The 17,143-nt window shown below is 37.4% G+C and overlaps 1 protein-coding gene across 1 annotated transcript in view; it reads right to left on the bottom strand.

Moving 5' to 3' along the window:
• The window catches only part of DNAH5 (dynein axonemal heavy chain 5), a 118,255-nt gene extending 101,843 nt beyond the window's left edge, over positions 1–16,412 (bottom strand). The window contains exons 1-10 of the mRNA XM_062499711.1: positions 16,356–16,412; positions 11,896–12,030; positions 10,025–10,109; positions 8,489–8,503; positions 5,640–5,785; positions 5,024–5,236; positions 4,364–4,501; positions 3,595–3,771; positions 2,703–2,816; positions 678–785 (exon numbers count right to left, since the gene is read on the bottom strand). Of these exons, the coding sequence (XP_062355695.1) occupies positions 678–785; positions 2,703–2,816; positions 3,595–3,771; positions 4,364–4,501; positions 5,024–5,236; positions 5,640–5,785; positions 8,489–8,503; positions 10,025–10,109; positions 11,896–12,030; positions 16,356–16,412 (1,188 nt within the window). The remainder of the gene's footprint in view (positions 1–677; positions 786–2,702; positions 2,817–3,594; positions 3,772–4,363; positions 4,502–5,023; positions 5,237–5,639; positions 5,786–8,488; positions 8,504–10,024; positions 10,110–11,895; positions 12,031–16,355) is intronic.
• Between the last annotated feature and the right edge of the window lie 731 nt (positions 16,413–17,143).

Genomic DNA, 17,143 nt, shown 5'->3' with positions numbered 1-17,143 from the left:
AAAGCAGATCTTGCCATTCTCTCAGTCACATGCCATTCCTCTGACTCCACTGACCTAAAGCCTGACAAATAGCAATACCAAATACCAGCCACACCAATAGACTGTCCTTGCAACACCCAGCCTTCAGAACGTGACATAACCAAAATGCTGTTGATTAACTGTGCTCATCCTAAACCTACACATCTTCTACCAACCTTGAAATAGTGTTGAGGGCTACAAACTCATAAGACTTTTTCTCTTCTGAAGGCACAGGCAAAATCAAGAGCCCATGAGAGTATAAATGGTAAAGAATAGGCTGTCCCTTCCAATCCATTTCCTTATTTATGAAAACACGTGGAGGTTTGAGGGCAACATGAATGTAAGGTATTTGGTTCTACCAACAAAAATAATTCACAACAGGCCAAACTTTTAACAAAAAGTTACTCTATGTACATCAAAGGGTGAGATTTAATTCTGAAAAATGTTCGTATAACTCCAGATTATAGGAAGTAAAAAAAAAACTACTAAATTTAAAGTTGTTTATCACTACTTCCAATTCTTTATATGTTCAAAACACAGTATTAAAGTGACTGAAGCGCTGCCTCTCCAATTGCTTGGCTCCTTTGTGTTTTCTCTTGCACTCAAGCAACAACACAGAAAACAATCTGGGATTATTTCTTTTCCCGCTAAGCACCAACCTTCACGAACAGTGAGGAGATCTTTTCAGAAGTGTTGTAATACTGAGAGACACTCTGAATCATTTTAATTGCATTTATGAGTCCTGGAATAGCATCCAGCATGGACACCTGGAAAGAAACACACAGTCCAAACTATGCTAAGTACCTTTGTTACCACACATTAGCCCACCTAACTAGTGAAGGCAGGAGAATCATGAACATGATCTTCAGAACGGTTCTGTCCGTGTCTACCTGGGCGTCTCCTGCAGAGCTGCCTGTCCTTTGCCATTTTCCAAGCTCTATGATTTAAATTTGGGGGAAAAATTTCATTAGAGTATTGGCTAGAAGAATTCAGATCAGTGAGTGAAATTTGGTAGAAGTAAAGGCCTCTTCAAAAGAACCCCTTTTTCACAAAGAAAAAAAAAAAGGTATGTTTATATGCTCAATTACTAAACCTGATGTAAGTCTGCATGTAAAGAGAACCCCTTCACCATTTGGAGAGAGGAGGTAGACAAAGGGGGATTGAAGGAGTGAAGCTGTGCCTGGTGGTACAGAGATGTGGTTTTTATTTCTGATTTTGTTTGGCACTACCCAAATGTATTTTCACTCTGAATAAAGACATTTTTTCCCAAGCTGAGTCTGGTTGGTCCCCAGTTGTAAAAATGAAGTGATGTCATGGAAAGATACATGAGCCTTTTCATGTAATAGTCTCATCCCACCCTGTTGAGGATGGGGATTGAAAGAATGCTTGATGCATAGCCAAGGTCACACAACCACAATCATTTTAATTATCTGTATCCCTTGTGGTCTTCAATAACTTTTGCATATAAAAGAAATATATTTTACTAAGCACTTTTAAGAAAGGCATAATTTCAAAACTGTAGCAGTCCTATTCAATCCAAAGTGGAGCAAAGACTTTGCAGACTGCTCTTCTTCACATCTGATTCCCAAAGTAATGACAGTTTTAGTCTGTTGGCAAACTCATTCTCAAAATTGTACAGGTAAATACCAGTAAGGGAAAGGCTTCACATTTCATGCCTCTCTGGCTTTTATCCCAAGTGCTACACCATCACAAAACTAAATATCTCCAAAGCAGGCACCCCTATGTTCTTGGTGAAAACATGCATTGGAAGGAGAAAGCATGCCAGTTCAACAGACCCTGCACACTGCCAGTAGCAAGTATAGTCACTTGTACTCTGTTTTTATGGGTATCATAACCCAATAACCTTACAGTAGAGAAAGTCAAAGAGCAGATTGGAAACACTAAAAGAACACACTGTTCTAATATCACACAGTAAATGGAAACAAACATGGTTGCCAAGAGCACTCTTTGGAAGCAACATGGTTTTGCAAAACGTTTCAGAAGAGAGAGAAAGCTAAGACAGGTCAAACTTTTGAATCTTCAGGGCTACCAATCACATTTCTTTGACTAGCAAGACACATACAGTCAGTTGCAAAACCAGTTTTCATAAAAGTAATTAATTGCCACATATTTTAGTGGATAATGGGAGAGGAAGATATCCAATCCTGTACTTTAGGGTGGCTGGTTTTGTTTATTAGATGTTATGTTTGTATCATCCTAAGCATTCTCATACTATAATATAAGAAGGTGATCTATAATTATGCCTTAATATTTACATCATCCCATTTATGTTTTTCCAATCCAAGAAGCTGAAAATTGCCCTATAAATGTTAGTCAAACCATGACCTGGCCCCCAACACAAAGACAAAAGATGAAACTGTCTTTAGCACAGCATTAGGTTTACTTTTTTTTTCCATCTTAAGAAATTCACTTTCTCCCATGGCACAGAATCCAGCTTCTTCATCAGAACAAAAGCTTTACATATGCTATGATATGAAAATAACAAGTACTTTATTTTGTAGCCAGAAATTCCCATTAGACCACTTTTACCACAACTGCACAAAATCTCAAACTGGAGTGGCATATGTAAAATTTTCTGTTTCATTTCCAAACCCATCCTACAGAATATATTCATGTTGCTTGTCTCAAGACATTTATGTCAAAAATTTAAAAGTTCTGCTTACAGGATCACTATTGTATAATGGGTTGTAATATTTTTCCAGAGAATACAGATACTTCACATTATCTTTAGCTTCATTTGCTGCGTCTGTGATGCGAATATCCAATGTGCGCCACTTCTAAGAACAGAAAGTTGAAAAAACAAAAGCATGCATTTCAGAAAAAAAAGTTTTGAGATAATTTTTGTTTGTCATTAGCTTATAAACGCATTTGAAAGCACAGATCTTTTACTTCAGAATTATAGTTGTTCACTCAAGATGAGGTCCTTGTCCTGTTTCAGTAACTTGGCTGTGAGAACATATAGTTGGTTTATACCACTCAGCTAAATAGTCAGTGGTAGTGTGCAGTCAAGCTACTGCAAAATATATGAATTACAGTTATATGACTATGTATTTGTTCCACTTCTCATTTTGATGAGACAAGATTTTTTTGTTTTATTTGCTTATTTTCTGTTGGCCATGGGACTTCAATTTTGTTATGTCAATGTAAGAAGTTATGATTCCACAAACAATTTTGACAGGCACTGTACCAAGATAAAAACAAAGCTTAAAAAATGGGGGAATTAATTTTTTGTCATTAAATATCCAGTTCATTAATTCAATATTCTGATTTAATAATCAACTTCTCAAATATTTTTAATTATTTAGTTCTGTTGAGCCATGTGGATGAAGTACATTATGAGCCTTTAGACTGAGGGGATTCCCAGTCTTTTTCAATAAATTGAACTAGATTTAAACTTTATCTACTCAGGCTAAGGAACAGAGAAGGAAAAAGAAAACAAAAGCCAAAGATGTTTCACTGTTTTCCCCACCAGCATTGTTAAGTACATTATCAAAATGAGCTAGGGTATAAAAAGAATTTCTAGTCTTTATTTCTGTCATAATTTAAAACAAAAACCTTCAGCAGTTTGGATTTAGCAGCAGTGAGTACTCCAAGCACTGCCTTCACATCCGGGCTCTTCAGCTGCTCCACAAGGTAGTTGAATTTTGACAATTTCTTTTTCCAGTAATCAAGCTCTGCTCGTGGTCCAAGGTCATCTGCTTCTTTTCTCAACTGGTCATTTTCTGCAAGAACCTTTTATCATACAGTAATGTGAGTGTTGCTCATATTTTTTTTATCTGCAGAGGCACATGGATTAATTGTACATTTAACCCATAATATTAACCTCGCCTAATAAATTTCCTAATTTAGCCTCCACTTCATATAAGCAGCTTGATTTTGCTTGGTGCTTTTATTTCCAAGTTAAAGAAGAAATTCTGTTCCCTCTGTTCCAAGTGCACCGTTACACAGTTACATTTTCTGCAAATAACCTGCAAAGCAAGTTTCAAAGTACAAATGTGACCACTGAGAATAGTATTCGCTCAATTACTGTGTTCCTTTTCTTTTTATTAAACACACTGGGAACTATTATTTTGTACTTTAATAACAGGTAATTATCAAAGACAGGGGACTAAGCTTCCCAAACGGTGTATCCTACATAAACTAGCAGATAGAAAAAGCTCTTGGTAATATTCCCATTGAGAAGTAAAAGCAAAAAGAACAGTATTTTAAAATAAAGAGATTGAACTCATCTAAATTATAGAAAGGTAGCTGTAACACCAACAGGATTAAACTCATCTGTCAAGATACAGATGTTGTCATATTTCACATTTGTCCCATGTATCACCTGTTCAATTTGTTTGGTCCATTCTTTCATGCAGATTTCTATTTTTTCAAGGCCCTCTATGCTGTTAGCAGCCGTCAAGTAATCTGAAGGTCCTCTTAGAGTTTGGAGGTCATACGTTTCACATTTCTTCAGGCTGACCTAAAACACAACGTTAAAAGAAAAACGAAATGCTGAATGTTCCTGACAGCTAATCTAGGAACTATAAAGACTTAACTTGTTGCCTTACATGGGTATCTCACTTCCTATTCCCAGCTAAATTAAACTGGCTTGAGCCAGAAGTGGACTCCAGAATCTGGAGAATTCACCAGCCAGGCAGCTGTGTCTCACGCCCTTTCCTTCACAAAAGCTGAATAGAAACCAACCAGTTAAAGCAACAGTTCATCATACATTAATCACTCAAGATTGAAGAATGACCACAGCCATCGGAGAGTCAAGAAGTTAATAGCTTTAAAGCACTGGCCCCCAGAATAAACAAGAACAGAAGCACCTACAGAACTACTAAAACCACAGATCAAAGTATAATGAGTTACTGATGACGACAAAGAGAAGTGTTGTGTTATTCTCCGGTTTAACAAAAGCATTTTTTTATGAGTAATCTACACCAGGAGTTAATTCAAAAGGTCCAGAGCTCAAAACATTCTACAGCTTGAACATTCTTACCTTTTCCAACAGACTTTGCTGAGTTCCTGACAGGACACTAACAAATGCTTCAAGGGCATGAAGGAAGTCCTGCTTAATATTCGGAACTTGTTGAGGTTCAACCCAGCCATGGTCCATAGTCTGCAAGGCTGGAATGAATATTTTTGACATCAACTGCTCAACACTTTTTAATAGGCCATCTCGACCTATATCCATCATATTAAAATTTACTTCCTGTAAAAGACACACAATACAAGGGGTCTTTCACCTGTAAAAACTTGGTTATATACAATTCACACATATACACTTAAAAGTTAAATAATCTTTGTTTTACTAATTTAACACTTTAGTATTTAGGTATTGACTAATTACTCTGTTATTGTGGATTGTCTTAAATTTTCTTCCTTAGCATCCTTTTTCATATTAATGATTGATATACATCAAGTTGCTGCTACAAGAAAACATCTGTATTTCCAATCCCCCTCCCTTTTTGTCCTGTTTCATTTAATCCATCTGTGTCCTTTCACTCATTGCTCCATGTCAAGAGCTGTCAAATTATAAGCTGAGAGCAAATACCCAAAGGTAAAAACAAATTTTATACAAGATTATGTACAGAGATAAGCAGTCACTGACTTACTTGGTAGATATTCTCAGTTGTGATGGGTTTAGAAAAACGAGATCTAATGAAGAAAATGCATACACCAGTTAAAGCAACTTCTTTTCCCTCTGTCACAAACACTTTAAGTTTCTTCTTCTTGGTCAATTGAGAGTTTGTTCCTATTCCTGGAAGACCAAAGTACTCTACACATTCAAACAAAGAAACAATTAAGACCCATTATTTATTTATTCAAAGAAAAGTTTTCCACACAAACAGTTCAGTCATTATTTGTGCCTCTTTGAGTCCCAGTGTCCTGGAGGCACCTCACAGAACTATTCACAGAAAGTATGCAGCATTCAGAGCCTTCATGGCACAGTAAGAAATATTTCACCTAGTTTTGCTATTCTTGCATCAAAAGTTTTTCATTTCTATTCATTTGCTTGTTTTTGTATTCCTTCTAAATAATGGTTCAGGCTCAAGGTCCTTTCATAAGCTCTATCATGCAGTGGTAGATAACACCCACTTGGTCGAAAAAGAAAAATTAAAGAAAAATCAGAAAATGTAGTGATGTATTTTACTTTAGAGGAGCTATTATCAACAGTTCTTTCCTAAAAACATGTAAACAAAGGAAAAAAATTGAGCTCTTCTGAAAACAAGGAGAAAAGAGGCCACAGCAGATTCTTTGGGGGGAAAGCAAACAAACAAACAAAGCCAGTAAGGGAGCTACAAGGGATATCCTTGTCCTTTCTTCTTCCCCCAGCGAATATGCGGCTCCCATGTTCAGGCTGCTGGCAGCACTCATAAAGGATCACTAAGAAGAATCAGTGTCTTTAGGGGTAAAAGACACTCACACGTTTCTGGTCACAATATCTCTTTGCTACTAACTTTTCAGTATGACCTCAGAGTAAAATTGCATGCATACACATCTCAGTGAGGCACTACAACATTTAGATGAAAAGTAAGTTGTTGATACTAGTAGTTAAAGGACAACATCCAAAAAGTGATAGACCCCTCTGCACATTTTTTTTCTTTCAGGTACATGACCATCTATCTGCCCCAGGGATCCCTATTTCGGATCAGGTGGCCACCATAAATTCTCTCCCCATCCTTCTGTTCACATCATCTTTCCCCCTCCTCATTTTCACCACAGCTCTGAAGAAGTCTCCTTTTCACATACTTCAAAAGTACAAGGGCTCTGTCACCAGAAAGACCTGAGTCCATAAAAGTTATTAATTTGATTTATTGCATGCTAATAAACTTGCATTAGCTTTGTACTGCACTAATGTTTCTTTTTTTGCATGGTTCTAGGGAGTGAGGGGACCACAGAGGTGGCTTCTGTAAGAAGCTTCTGGAAGCTTCCACTGTGTCCAGCAGAGCCAATCCCTGGTGGCTCTGAAGTTGGACAGGCTGCTGGCCAGGGCTGGGACAATTAGAGATGGCGGTAATGCCTCCGTGATAACCTATTTGAGAGGAAAATCAAATCAAAGTTTGGGACAATTTTATTTCCAGCCAGAGAAAATGAGGAGGTGAGAACATGGTAAGGTGCCCATGCTGGAGTGGGTGATGCCTGGAAGAGGCTGTGGTCTAGTGGGAGACCCAGTGGAGAGAGCTCCAGGCTGGAGCAGCCTGTCCCTGGGGTGACTGCACCCCTTGGAAAGAGAGAGACCCTTGTCACAGCAGATTTGGGGGGACTGTGTGCCTGTGGGCAGGACTCACATTGCAGCAGGTGTGGTTTGGCTGCTACTCACAAGATTGGAACCACTTTGGACAAGTGCATAGAGAACTGTCTCCCATGGGAAGGACCCCACAGCCTCACGAGGGAAAACCTCAGGTGATGAACTGACCAGCAACCCCACACCACTGTCTTCCAAGCCCTGTCTGTGGGAAGGAGGGGTTGCGGGAAGAAAAGATGTTTTTAAGGGCTTATTTTACTTCTCATTATTCCGGCTCTAATTTAGTTAGTAATAAATTCACTTACTACCTTTAAGTCAATCCTGTTTTGCCCTTGGAGTGTTTTCTCCCAGTCCTTATCTCAGCTCAGGAAACCTTGAATAAATTTTCTCTCATCTGTCCAGCTGTAGCAGGGGAGAGTGAGTGTGCAGCTTTTGTGGGTGCCTGGCACGGCCAGGGTCAAAGTGCCACAAGTAATTACAGAGGCGAGACCAGCAAAAGACATCAGAGTATTCCCACAATCTGTGCAGGTGAAGTAGACAGTATAACTTGAAGTCTCTTTAGAAAATATGTACTCTCACTGAAAAGGGTGCTAGAAGTTTTTAAGATGCATGTGAACAATGATCTTCAAAATACTGCAAGAAATCAAACTTTTAAATGACACCTTAATACTCTGAAGTAGACCTTCCTGAACTCACAGACACAGTTCTCCTCTGCAAAGACACAAAATTTTTGTATGCTCCCTTCATAGATTCATCTTCTACCCTAACAGAAGTGTTGGTTGATCCACATCAGGGTCAGAAAACCAGATTGTGTATTAGGTGGCCAAAGTAAGTAGTCTTGCCAAGAAGGGCATAAAATGCCACAAAAATTCACTTAGCTTTACCAATTAGTAGCCACCACCACAACTGAGATTTTTGCTTTGACAGCCTGTGAACCAGAGACCTAAACAAACACAGATAATTATTTTAAAAACTCTGCTCCACCTACAAAGAGAAAATGTACAGCAGAAGCTTTTCTGTCTAATAGTATTGGAAATGACTACACTTATAGCTGCAAAGTCAGTCTCAATCCCCGCTGTCTTCTGCATCACTACCTTTTTTTATTATTATATTTTTTCCTCCCGTTTATGATGTTCTAGGGACTTTTGCTTATTCACCCAATGCACACCTTAATGTGAATTCATTTCGGTTTTGCTTGTGTGGGTTTTTTTCTACTGCTTCCCATATTGCCTATAGTTTAGCACCACGCCCAAAAAGGTTACCAAAATCATGCTATACTGCAGTGTGATTTGATTGGTTTGGGGGTGGACATGGGCAAGTCTCATTAGATTTCTAGGCTTTGATCCTTGCCTCACACTCTGTCATACTTTCACCACTTCATTTCAGGCATGTTAAAACTTGCTAACCAGATTCCTGTATTAGTGGCTGGGTTTGTGTTTTCATTCAGCTGTATTTCTATGTACATTGAAACTTTCTCTATTAAATTTTTTTTATCATATTAAATAGTCTTTTCATCCCCTTTAGATATATACAGATATACTGAAGAAAATACATTAAATATAAATCCATATTTTTACATTCATCTAGGTATATGTTTACCTTACATTTATACAGGTATATATAGATACGTTTACAGGGTTCTTCATGTACATCCAGGGTAACCAAGGGGGGTGAACTCACACCAACCAGTCACAGGCTCTGAAGTCGCAGAGCACCTGGCTAGCCCCAATAGCAGTGTAGCAGTGTATTTGTATAGTTTATGAATAGTTTAGGCCATAGTTTATACCAGGTGCACCAGCCAAGCCACTTTTAGCTGTTTTTCTGCAGTTTGATCAAACACCCTGGAATTTGTCAAGGCTACTGAGACATAAATTGTGCTAAACTGGGAGAGAAGAAGCTGAAAAAGAGAATACCAAATTAGAAGAGCCAAGATGAAGATAAAGCAGAAGCACTGGACTGTAACCAATCACATTTCCATCAAGGTGTATGTAGACCGTGTGGACAAGATAAAGGAACCAATCAAAAAAATGTGTGATCACGTAGACAGTAGTTTTAGAAGGCAAAAGTAGGCTCTAAGGTAAACAATAAATCAGCTTTTGCATTGATGTGTCGTTCAGAAGTCCTTTGCTCCTGCACAGCAGCAGCACTGGAGGCTCTAGGAGAGAAGCCATGGGCAAAAGGAGGATGTCCTTGTCACACAGGTCCTGAGTTACTTCCAGAGTAAGGGAGAAGGAGGCTTCCCCCAGAAGACTGGAACATGGTGGGACTCAGTAAAGGAGTACGTGCAGAAGGGATTTCCGCAGTAACACCCCTTCTACTCATAATGTGGGCCCCTTGAAGGCATTTTTCATGTAACAGGACCACCTAAATGAATGGGCATGTGATAAGAGATGCATGATGGTTTCTAGGGCCAACAGGTGGTGTGATTGAAGGGGAGGAGGAAGGTCATTGTCACAGCTCCCTTTGTGTGAAAGCCACCTTTTAATTATCAAAAACAAATTCCCACAGGCAAGAGCTGCTGAGCTCACAAGGAAATACTTTGCTGCTTCACAGTTGCAATATGCAGAATTGCACTAATAACCTCTGGTAACTTCTTCAATCCTCATTTCATGAGCAGGGATGAATGCCTTGGCGTGACCAAACCTGACTTGCTTTAATTCCCAGTTTATAAGAATTTGACTATTTTCTTTTTCCTTGCACATTTGCTCAGCACAACTATAACACATTGTAGAAGAATACAAGTTTCTTTACCTGTGTCCATTACCTCCACGTCTTGATAGTAGAACATCAGGTGACACAGACCTCCAGGGGCCAGGAATCTGTCAATGCGCTCTATCTGTTTGAAATCATGTTGAGATCATGTCATTGATTTGATTCATATCACAGCAACAGAGGAAAGCATCAGGACAATTTCACAGCTCTTCATCAATTCAAGGCTGCCATCAAGCATCACTGAAATATGTACTGATAGTGCAGTCCAAAAATCTCATATACAGGCCATACAGGCTGAGGAAGAAACTGAGTTGTTTTATGAAAATATGCTGATCCATGTCTCAGCACTTGAAAATCTGGCCTCATCCATTATTTCTGTAGGTCTGAGGCACTCTTCTATGTAGTCCTTAACTACATAACTATCTTTAGCAGAAAAGACTCACTCAGGTTCATCTTCAGAAACACTAGGTGGTACTATTTGTGCTTTCTGGTCCATAAAAAAAGGCTGAAAGATCACCAGAAGCTGGAAGAAAGCCACAGTTATCCTTCTTCCATTTTCAACAAGCCTCAGTTACACCAAGATAGCGAACTGCTGTTCCAGAAAAATCTTAGCTGAGCCCTCCAAGATGAGGTCAAAACAGCTATTACACTTTTCTCATTCCAAGTATACAAACTGCCAATATTTTCCTCATCTGACAGCTATTCGCAGGCAGTATTGTATGCCAGGAAATCCATTTAGAGCTAGAATGCACAAAGACTGAAACAAATTCTGCTTTTTAATGTGCATGACTGTTCTGCACTGCTCATTTTCTATCTCATGAAGTCACAGAAATTTTGGAAGGGACCTCTGGGGGGTCTTGAGGTCAGATTCCTTTGTCACCAACAACTCAGATCATCTAGAGATGTTCCAAGGCTGAATTTCAAAAACCCCAAGGACAGAAATTCCACAACTGACTTGAAGTAATCTATTCCCATGCTTCATTACACTCCTGGTGAAGAATGGTCCCTTGGTGGCCATTTTACAAGATATGGCTTTAACTTTGGAGTTATCATCTGCACCCACTGAGAATAGTTCAGCTCTGTCATCTTCACAACCACTCTTCAAGCAGCTGCAGGCTACTATTTGACTGCCACTCTTCTTCTCCCTCATCTCATACTTCATGTGCCCTGTGTCCCTCTCTTTCTTACTGGTCTTCCACTGGACTTCCTTCAGTTTTCTCAACAATATTAGCACTGAATTGGGAATGCATAAATTGAAGGCATGCAGATGACAAGAGAACACAAGAGAAAACAAACCATAAAAACCCAAACAGAGCCACATTTGCCTTAGTGTCAGGAAGTAAAATATCTACTTCTGTCTACCTTGGTTTTTTTAAAAATTATATTTTTCAGTGTCTCCGTATATGAATTTGTATTAGCCCTCATGCTGTCACAGTTACATCACATAAGCCATTCCATTTTGTCAAGTAGTTTCTACCTATTTTATTTTTTTTAATTTGCTAAGCTAGACCACAATGTAGTCTCACAAATGTTGCTGGCAGCCTTATGAAAAGAAAAATATGCAACCTGCTGAGGACAGGACTCTTGAACCTCTGTGTGCTGTGTACTCAAGGACTGGAAGACTTCACACTGTGGTATCACTATGAAATACAGTCACAGGTTTTAGCATATTATCTATAACCACTGGAATGGAGAAATTCTAATCAATTTAACAATCACTATAACTACAATAGGTCTTGGAATTAAGGACATTTCTGTTCAAATTAATTAAAAGTGCTGAAAAATATTTTTTCAAGGAGAAGGCTTAGTAATCTCAGGTGTGAAGTCTGAAAACCGTCTCACCAAGAATTTAATGGTAAAATTAGTTCCAAAGTATACTATGAGCTTCACTTTCAAATTCATCAGATTACCTGGTTACCATCAAGAATTGCGTCTTCTACTTCTGCTTTGTCCAGATTCACACAAGAGGCAATGATATCCAGTAAGTAATCATGCCTGCCATCCAGACAAGCACGTTTAGCCTCCCTCTCTTCCTTGAGCTTTTGCTGTTATAAAACACAAAGTGGACAATGAAAAATTCACTATGTAATTTGAAGACAAAAATAAAGAAAGCTTTAAAATGTATTTTTACAAGTAAAGGCTATTACATTCTTCCACACTTGTGATTTATGTTTTTATGGGGCTCAAATGAAAATTTTAGAAGCTGCCTTTTTATAATTTTACAGTTTGTTTCTGTTGTTCTATTTTCAGGTTTATCACAACTTTTCTATCATAAATAATGTTATACAGAAAGTTAATTTGTTGAAAGGCTTTGTAGAAAAAGAAGTATTTTATATGTATAGCTCCATTATTCTGCAAGTTACCTTCAATGCTCTAAGTCCTTCGTCTCAGCTTTTTAGTCTAGTCACGTATGACCATCAAGTCAAGACAGGATTCTGACTGATCTTTGTTATTCGTGGAAGATATTGTAAGCACTCTCTAATAAAGACAGATGCTGCTGGAGAAAGCTAAGGTTTTATACATTATCTCTTTAGTATAATGAGAAGTAAAACAAACCACAAGCCTCAAGATACACAAGTGTTTACAAATGTGCTTAACTATAGCTATTATACCATTCTTCAAGCAGTAAGCCTACTCTTCTAATTAAATTGAAATCCCATATGTAACACACCTCATTACTTTATAGACAAAATAGCCTTCTGGAATAGTTACTGGTATTATTGTGCTTGTGGGTTACAAGATTCAATATAATTTCATTTTCAAAAGAAATTTAGAATTATGTTTCATAGGTGGTAAATTCAATCCTTATTTCCCTGATGATTAGGAGAAAACTAGTAACTTTATAAAGTATGCATAAGTGATTTATCCACAAGCTTTTGCAGAGCCAAAAGGACGTGCATAATATACTTTATACCCTTATGTAAATATGTTTCCTACTTTCTGAAGGAATTTTCAAATACCTGGTAAACTTGTAACTACTACCCTGCTCTCATAAATGCTGAATGCATTTGAAATATTTTTCTATATAAAAGACAAGCATATAAATCCTATTCTTTACACAGATATGCCTGAAGAACACAGTAGCAGATTAATTTGTATGTGTACTTTATGTTATTTTGCCTCTCCTCATACCCTAACACAGTCTCCACTTTCCTGAAGGTCAAGTGCCATCACGAGACTGGCTTTTCCTACATGTTTTTAAACATGAGCAGAAATTTTCCTCCTCATTATATGTGCAAAAAGAAACCATTTTGTCTAAATCAGCTTCATTCACACTAGATGATAACAATAGAATCCTCGAAACTATTGTTCCAGTAATTTGAACACAACTGATAGGGACTCTTTAACAAAATAATAATAATAATAATAATAATACAACCACTACACTACCAATTTGTTTCTATTTAACACAGAAAGAAGCCCTTTTTTACCTAAACTACAGAGTATGCTCTTGTATACTCTACTTGTGTTTCTGATATAAAGCTCCAGATATTATTGCTACACAAGACTACATCTTACACTAGTTTTTAAGTGACCAGCTCCACCGATACAGATGCTCTTGACATGTTCATAGCCTCCATTTCTTCTACAAGTTGCTGTTTGTGTAGACTGAAATCATGAGCACCTTCTTCTCAAACTGAGAAATCATGGCCCAATGTTTTTTTCTGGTTTTTGAAACATTAATTGCTGTGTCTCAAGCCCTATGACAAATATACTGTACTATAGATTGTGCATAGCTGTTCATACAGCAATGAGCAATATTTGATGTCTAAGTCCAGTATAAGAATATTCATTAAGATATCACAAAATTTTAAAAGTGTAATTAATTTAAATTACTTAATCAACCACACCTAGAGAAACAGGAAGCTATTAACTAAATGGTAAAGCTATAGTTTTATGAAGATCAAGACTTGGATTTGTATTTATCACATGTCACCACTGGAAAGCACTTACATCAGTATGTTGGATATTTGTTACTACATTTTCTCCTGATAGTAGCTGCAACACAATGCAAGAACACTCAATACAATTCAAGCTGTCATGCTTCTGTATTTTGATGAGTTATCATTTCTACAAACTTCCTCCCCAAATGAACTGCTCAACCATTAGCTCGCACATTAGCTGTTGTAGTCATTAGAAGAGACTTCTGCCTAACTTTTAGGAATAGGTTGTATGCAGAAAAGTAGAGGAAATTAACTTCAGTGCTTTCAATATCAAGTCAATAATTTATGTTTTTACAAGCACTGAGAGACTACTCTGGAAACTGTCTTCCAGTCTAGATTTTGAGCTTCCATTTGCATACTACTAAAAGAATTAATTTTTAAGATAGCATTTACTTAGGATTGTGACTATCAGAAAATTAATTACAAGAAAATGCTGAGCTTTCCTACCGCTCATTCTTCCCTCTCCCCTTTAGCTAACCTCACATCTCACTTCAAATTATCACTGTGGTAATGGTTTAAGTGTTTTTTATAATTTTATACCCTGCAGTATTCACTACAGAAGTACATAGGCCTAAACAGAATCTCTACCAAAAAAGTACCCAAGAATAGGCAGCTCTGTGTAATTCAGAATTTCATAGAAAACTGAAAGACTAAGATTTGAAGATGGAAGGATGCTAAAACACTCATGATATCACTCATGTAGGTAAGAGAGAAATTGCTGTTACATGCAGTAACATCAACATGCAAATCCCAAGAAATAGCAGCAGCAACTCTGATCAAGGTCATACATGAAAGCTTCTTACTAATGTCCCATGATGTAGGAGGATGCAATATTTACAAGAGATAAACATTGTCTCACTTAAATATCTGGAAGGATTGTCCAAGATTTTCACAGTACAGCTTCAGCCCAGTTTTTCATGTAAAGAACAACATAGGTAGTCTGGCCAACTTTAGATTTGTGTTTCTTTTACCAATTTTGGTTATGAAGGTAAGAAAGGTCACAGTCCCACAACAGATGAAGACCCAAAGTTACACTAATTAACTGAAAAGTTATTTTCTGACAATTAGTCCAGTCATAACACATAGCATACTTTGTTACATAAAACCTCAAAATTCCTAACACCTAAATACTAACAATCCGGCACAGAAAACTAATTTCAATAGACATCTTCTCCTGAAACAAGAAAAAGGAGAGATTCCTAAATCTATCTTTCATATATCTAAACCCATAACCACCTCACCATCAGTCTGAAGAAATAACTGGAGATTATTTTTTTTTAAATTTCCTGGCTGCTACAAAAGTACATATATTTAAGCAGCAGTACTAAAAGAGCTCAAGTCAGAGATTCCAGGGGTTCTTTTTTTGAAGCAACAGGCTCAGAAACCAGCTATTGACTATTGCCAGCTTCTCATAACAGGCTGTAGCTGCTGATGCAGACATCCTGAATAGAGTTAGCAAGAATGGTGTTTAGTATGCAAGTCATATGTACACAAGATAAAATTTGTTCTGAACACCCTTTATCCAGCAAATGATGCATTTTGTTGTCAGAATACTGTGCATCACTGAATTTAGACACACTGAAATCAAAGTCTTGTGGATGAGCAAGACTATAACAGGGAAGTTCAATAGTGAAAGAGGCAAAAAGTTAGAAGTGTTGTATTGCTAATTTACTGTCTCATCCAAAATTTATTTAACCAGCATTGAATTCCTTTGTCTCTCCTTTAACTTGATGTTTTATATTAAGTGTTGCTCATGAATTTCCCTTCAAAAGTAAACTGCAAACTATTTTGCACGTTTTAAAACACCCCAAGTCTTCAATTTTCAAGTATCAATGTTTTTATTTCCCCTTTCCAAGAAAATACAAACAGTAAGGAATTAGGGCAGTTCCCTTAGCTATTTCTTTAATATCAAAAATCAGAGCCCTGCACATGCATTATCACATTGCATTAACTCAGGAACAGCTTGCTTAAATAAACAGTTTTTTAAATTAGTCTAAGTATCTTAATGATGTCTATATTCTATTGTGGTTTCTCAATGCTAAGTGTTGCTTTCAAAATTTTATTCCCATCTTAGAAGTATGGGGTAAGTGGAGCTACATTTCTATTTGTCTTCATGGCACAGTTAACCCCTGTCTTGTTGCCATATCTAACATCAAACTCTTTAATGTACTAATATAGCATTTGTGAAATTATACTATTACCAGACCATTGCAAAAATCTGGGCAAGATACAAGTACCACTAGCCAAATGCATAAACACCTCCCAGTGCAAATTTGCAAAACAAATTGTGCAACTAACATCATCCACTTGCACCTATTTTAAAACACACATTATTCTATGCACCCTCTCCTCTTCCCCAAATACACACCTTTATTCAATTATATACTTATTAGTCCAAACCTAGTTCAAAATTCAGTTTTCCTTACCTTTATCACTCTGCCAATGCTCCGTTTCCAAAGTTGCTTTCTTCTGGCTCTAAACATTGTACTGTTCAATATAAGTACCAAGCACTGTTTTTCAGGAACAAGCCCTAATCCATAGGGGAAGCTTCTACATTAATCATTTTGTGTTCCCTCCCCCCCTTTCCTTTCAGTGGGATTGCCAAAATAACTCTGAAAAATAGAGTAAGGGACCTAAAAAAATCCAGCACCTGTTAACCTTATCTCTGTATTTAAAATTCAGTTCTAGTGCGCATACAAATTGCTGGAAAATTAAATTGCATTACCACAGGAACAAGAGGTCTCTAACCACCAGAATTTACTGCCTATAGATTAGGCCTTGAGAGTTACTGCTAAGAACCACAGTGTTGTTAAGGTGATACTGTTTACATACAAACACGGCTGGATACAATTCATCATACTCAAGGGCACCATTACTATTTGCAGAAGTCAATTTTGTAACTGCTTCTCTGATTTGTGTTTAAGCCTTCTGAAGCAATCTTTGTGTCAACAGGCATCTTTGTTTCCTTGTCAAGGTGGCTGTTTAAATATACAGCAATAGTCAAGCAACTTTCAAATATCTTTTACCTACAGACTTGTAAATTAGTGAGTGTTCTATTCATGTTTTTTACACAAGTACATTCAGTCACACTTATTTTTCAGTTGTACAACGGTTGCTTAATACAGAAGTTTCTCTTCAGCAAGAAATTTAAGGTTTTTTTCTTCCTTAGAGAGGTTTAATTTTTTTCCACTTCAGCAACTGAACATAATCCAAT

The sequence above is a fragment of the Cinclus cinclus genome, chromosome 1, assembly GCF_963662255.1.
Source record: "Cinclus cinclus chromosome 1, bCinCin1.1, whole genome shotgun sequence".
Classification (NCBI taxonomy): Eukaryota; Metazoa; Chordata; class Aves; order Passeriformes; family Cinclidae; genus Cinclus; species Cinclus cinclus.
This window is presented reverse-complemented; position numbering and strand designations above follow the sequence as displayed.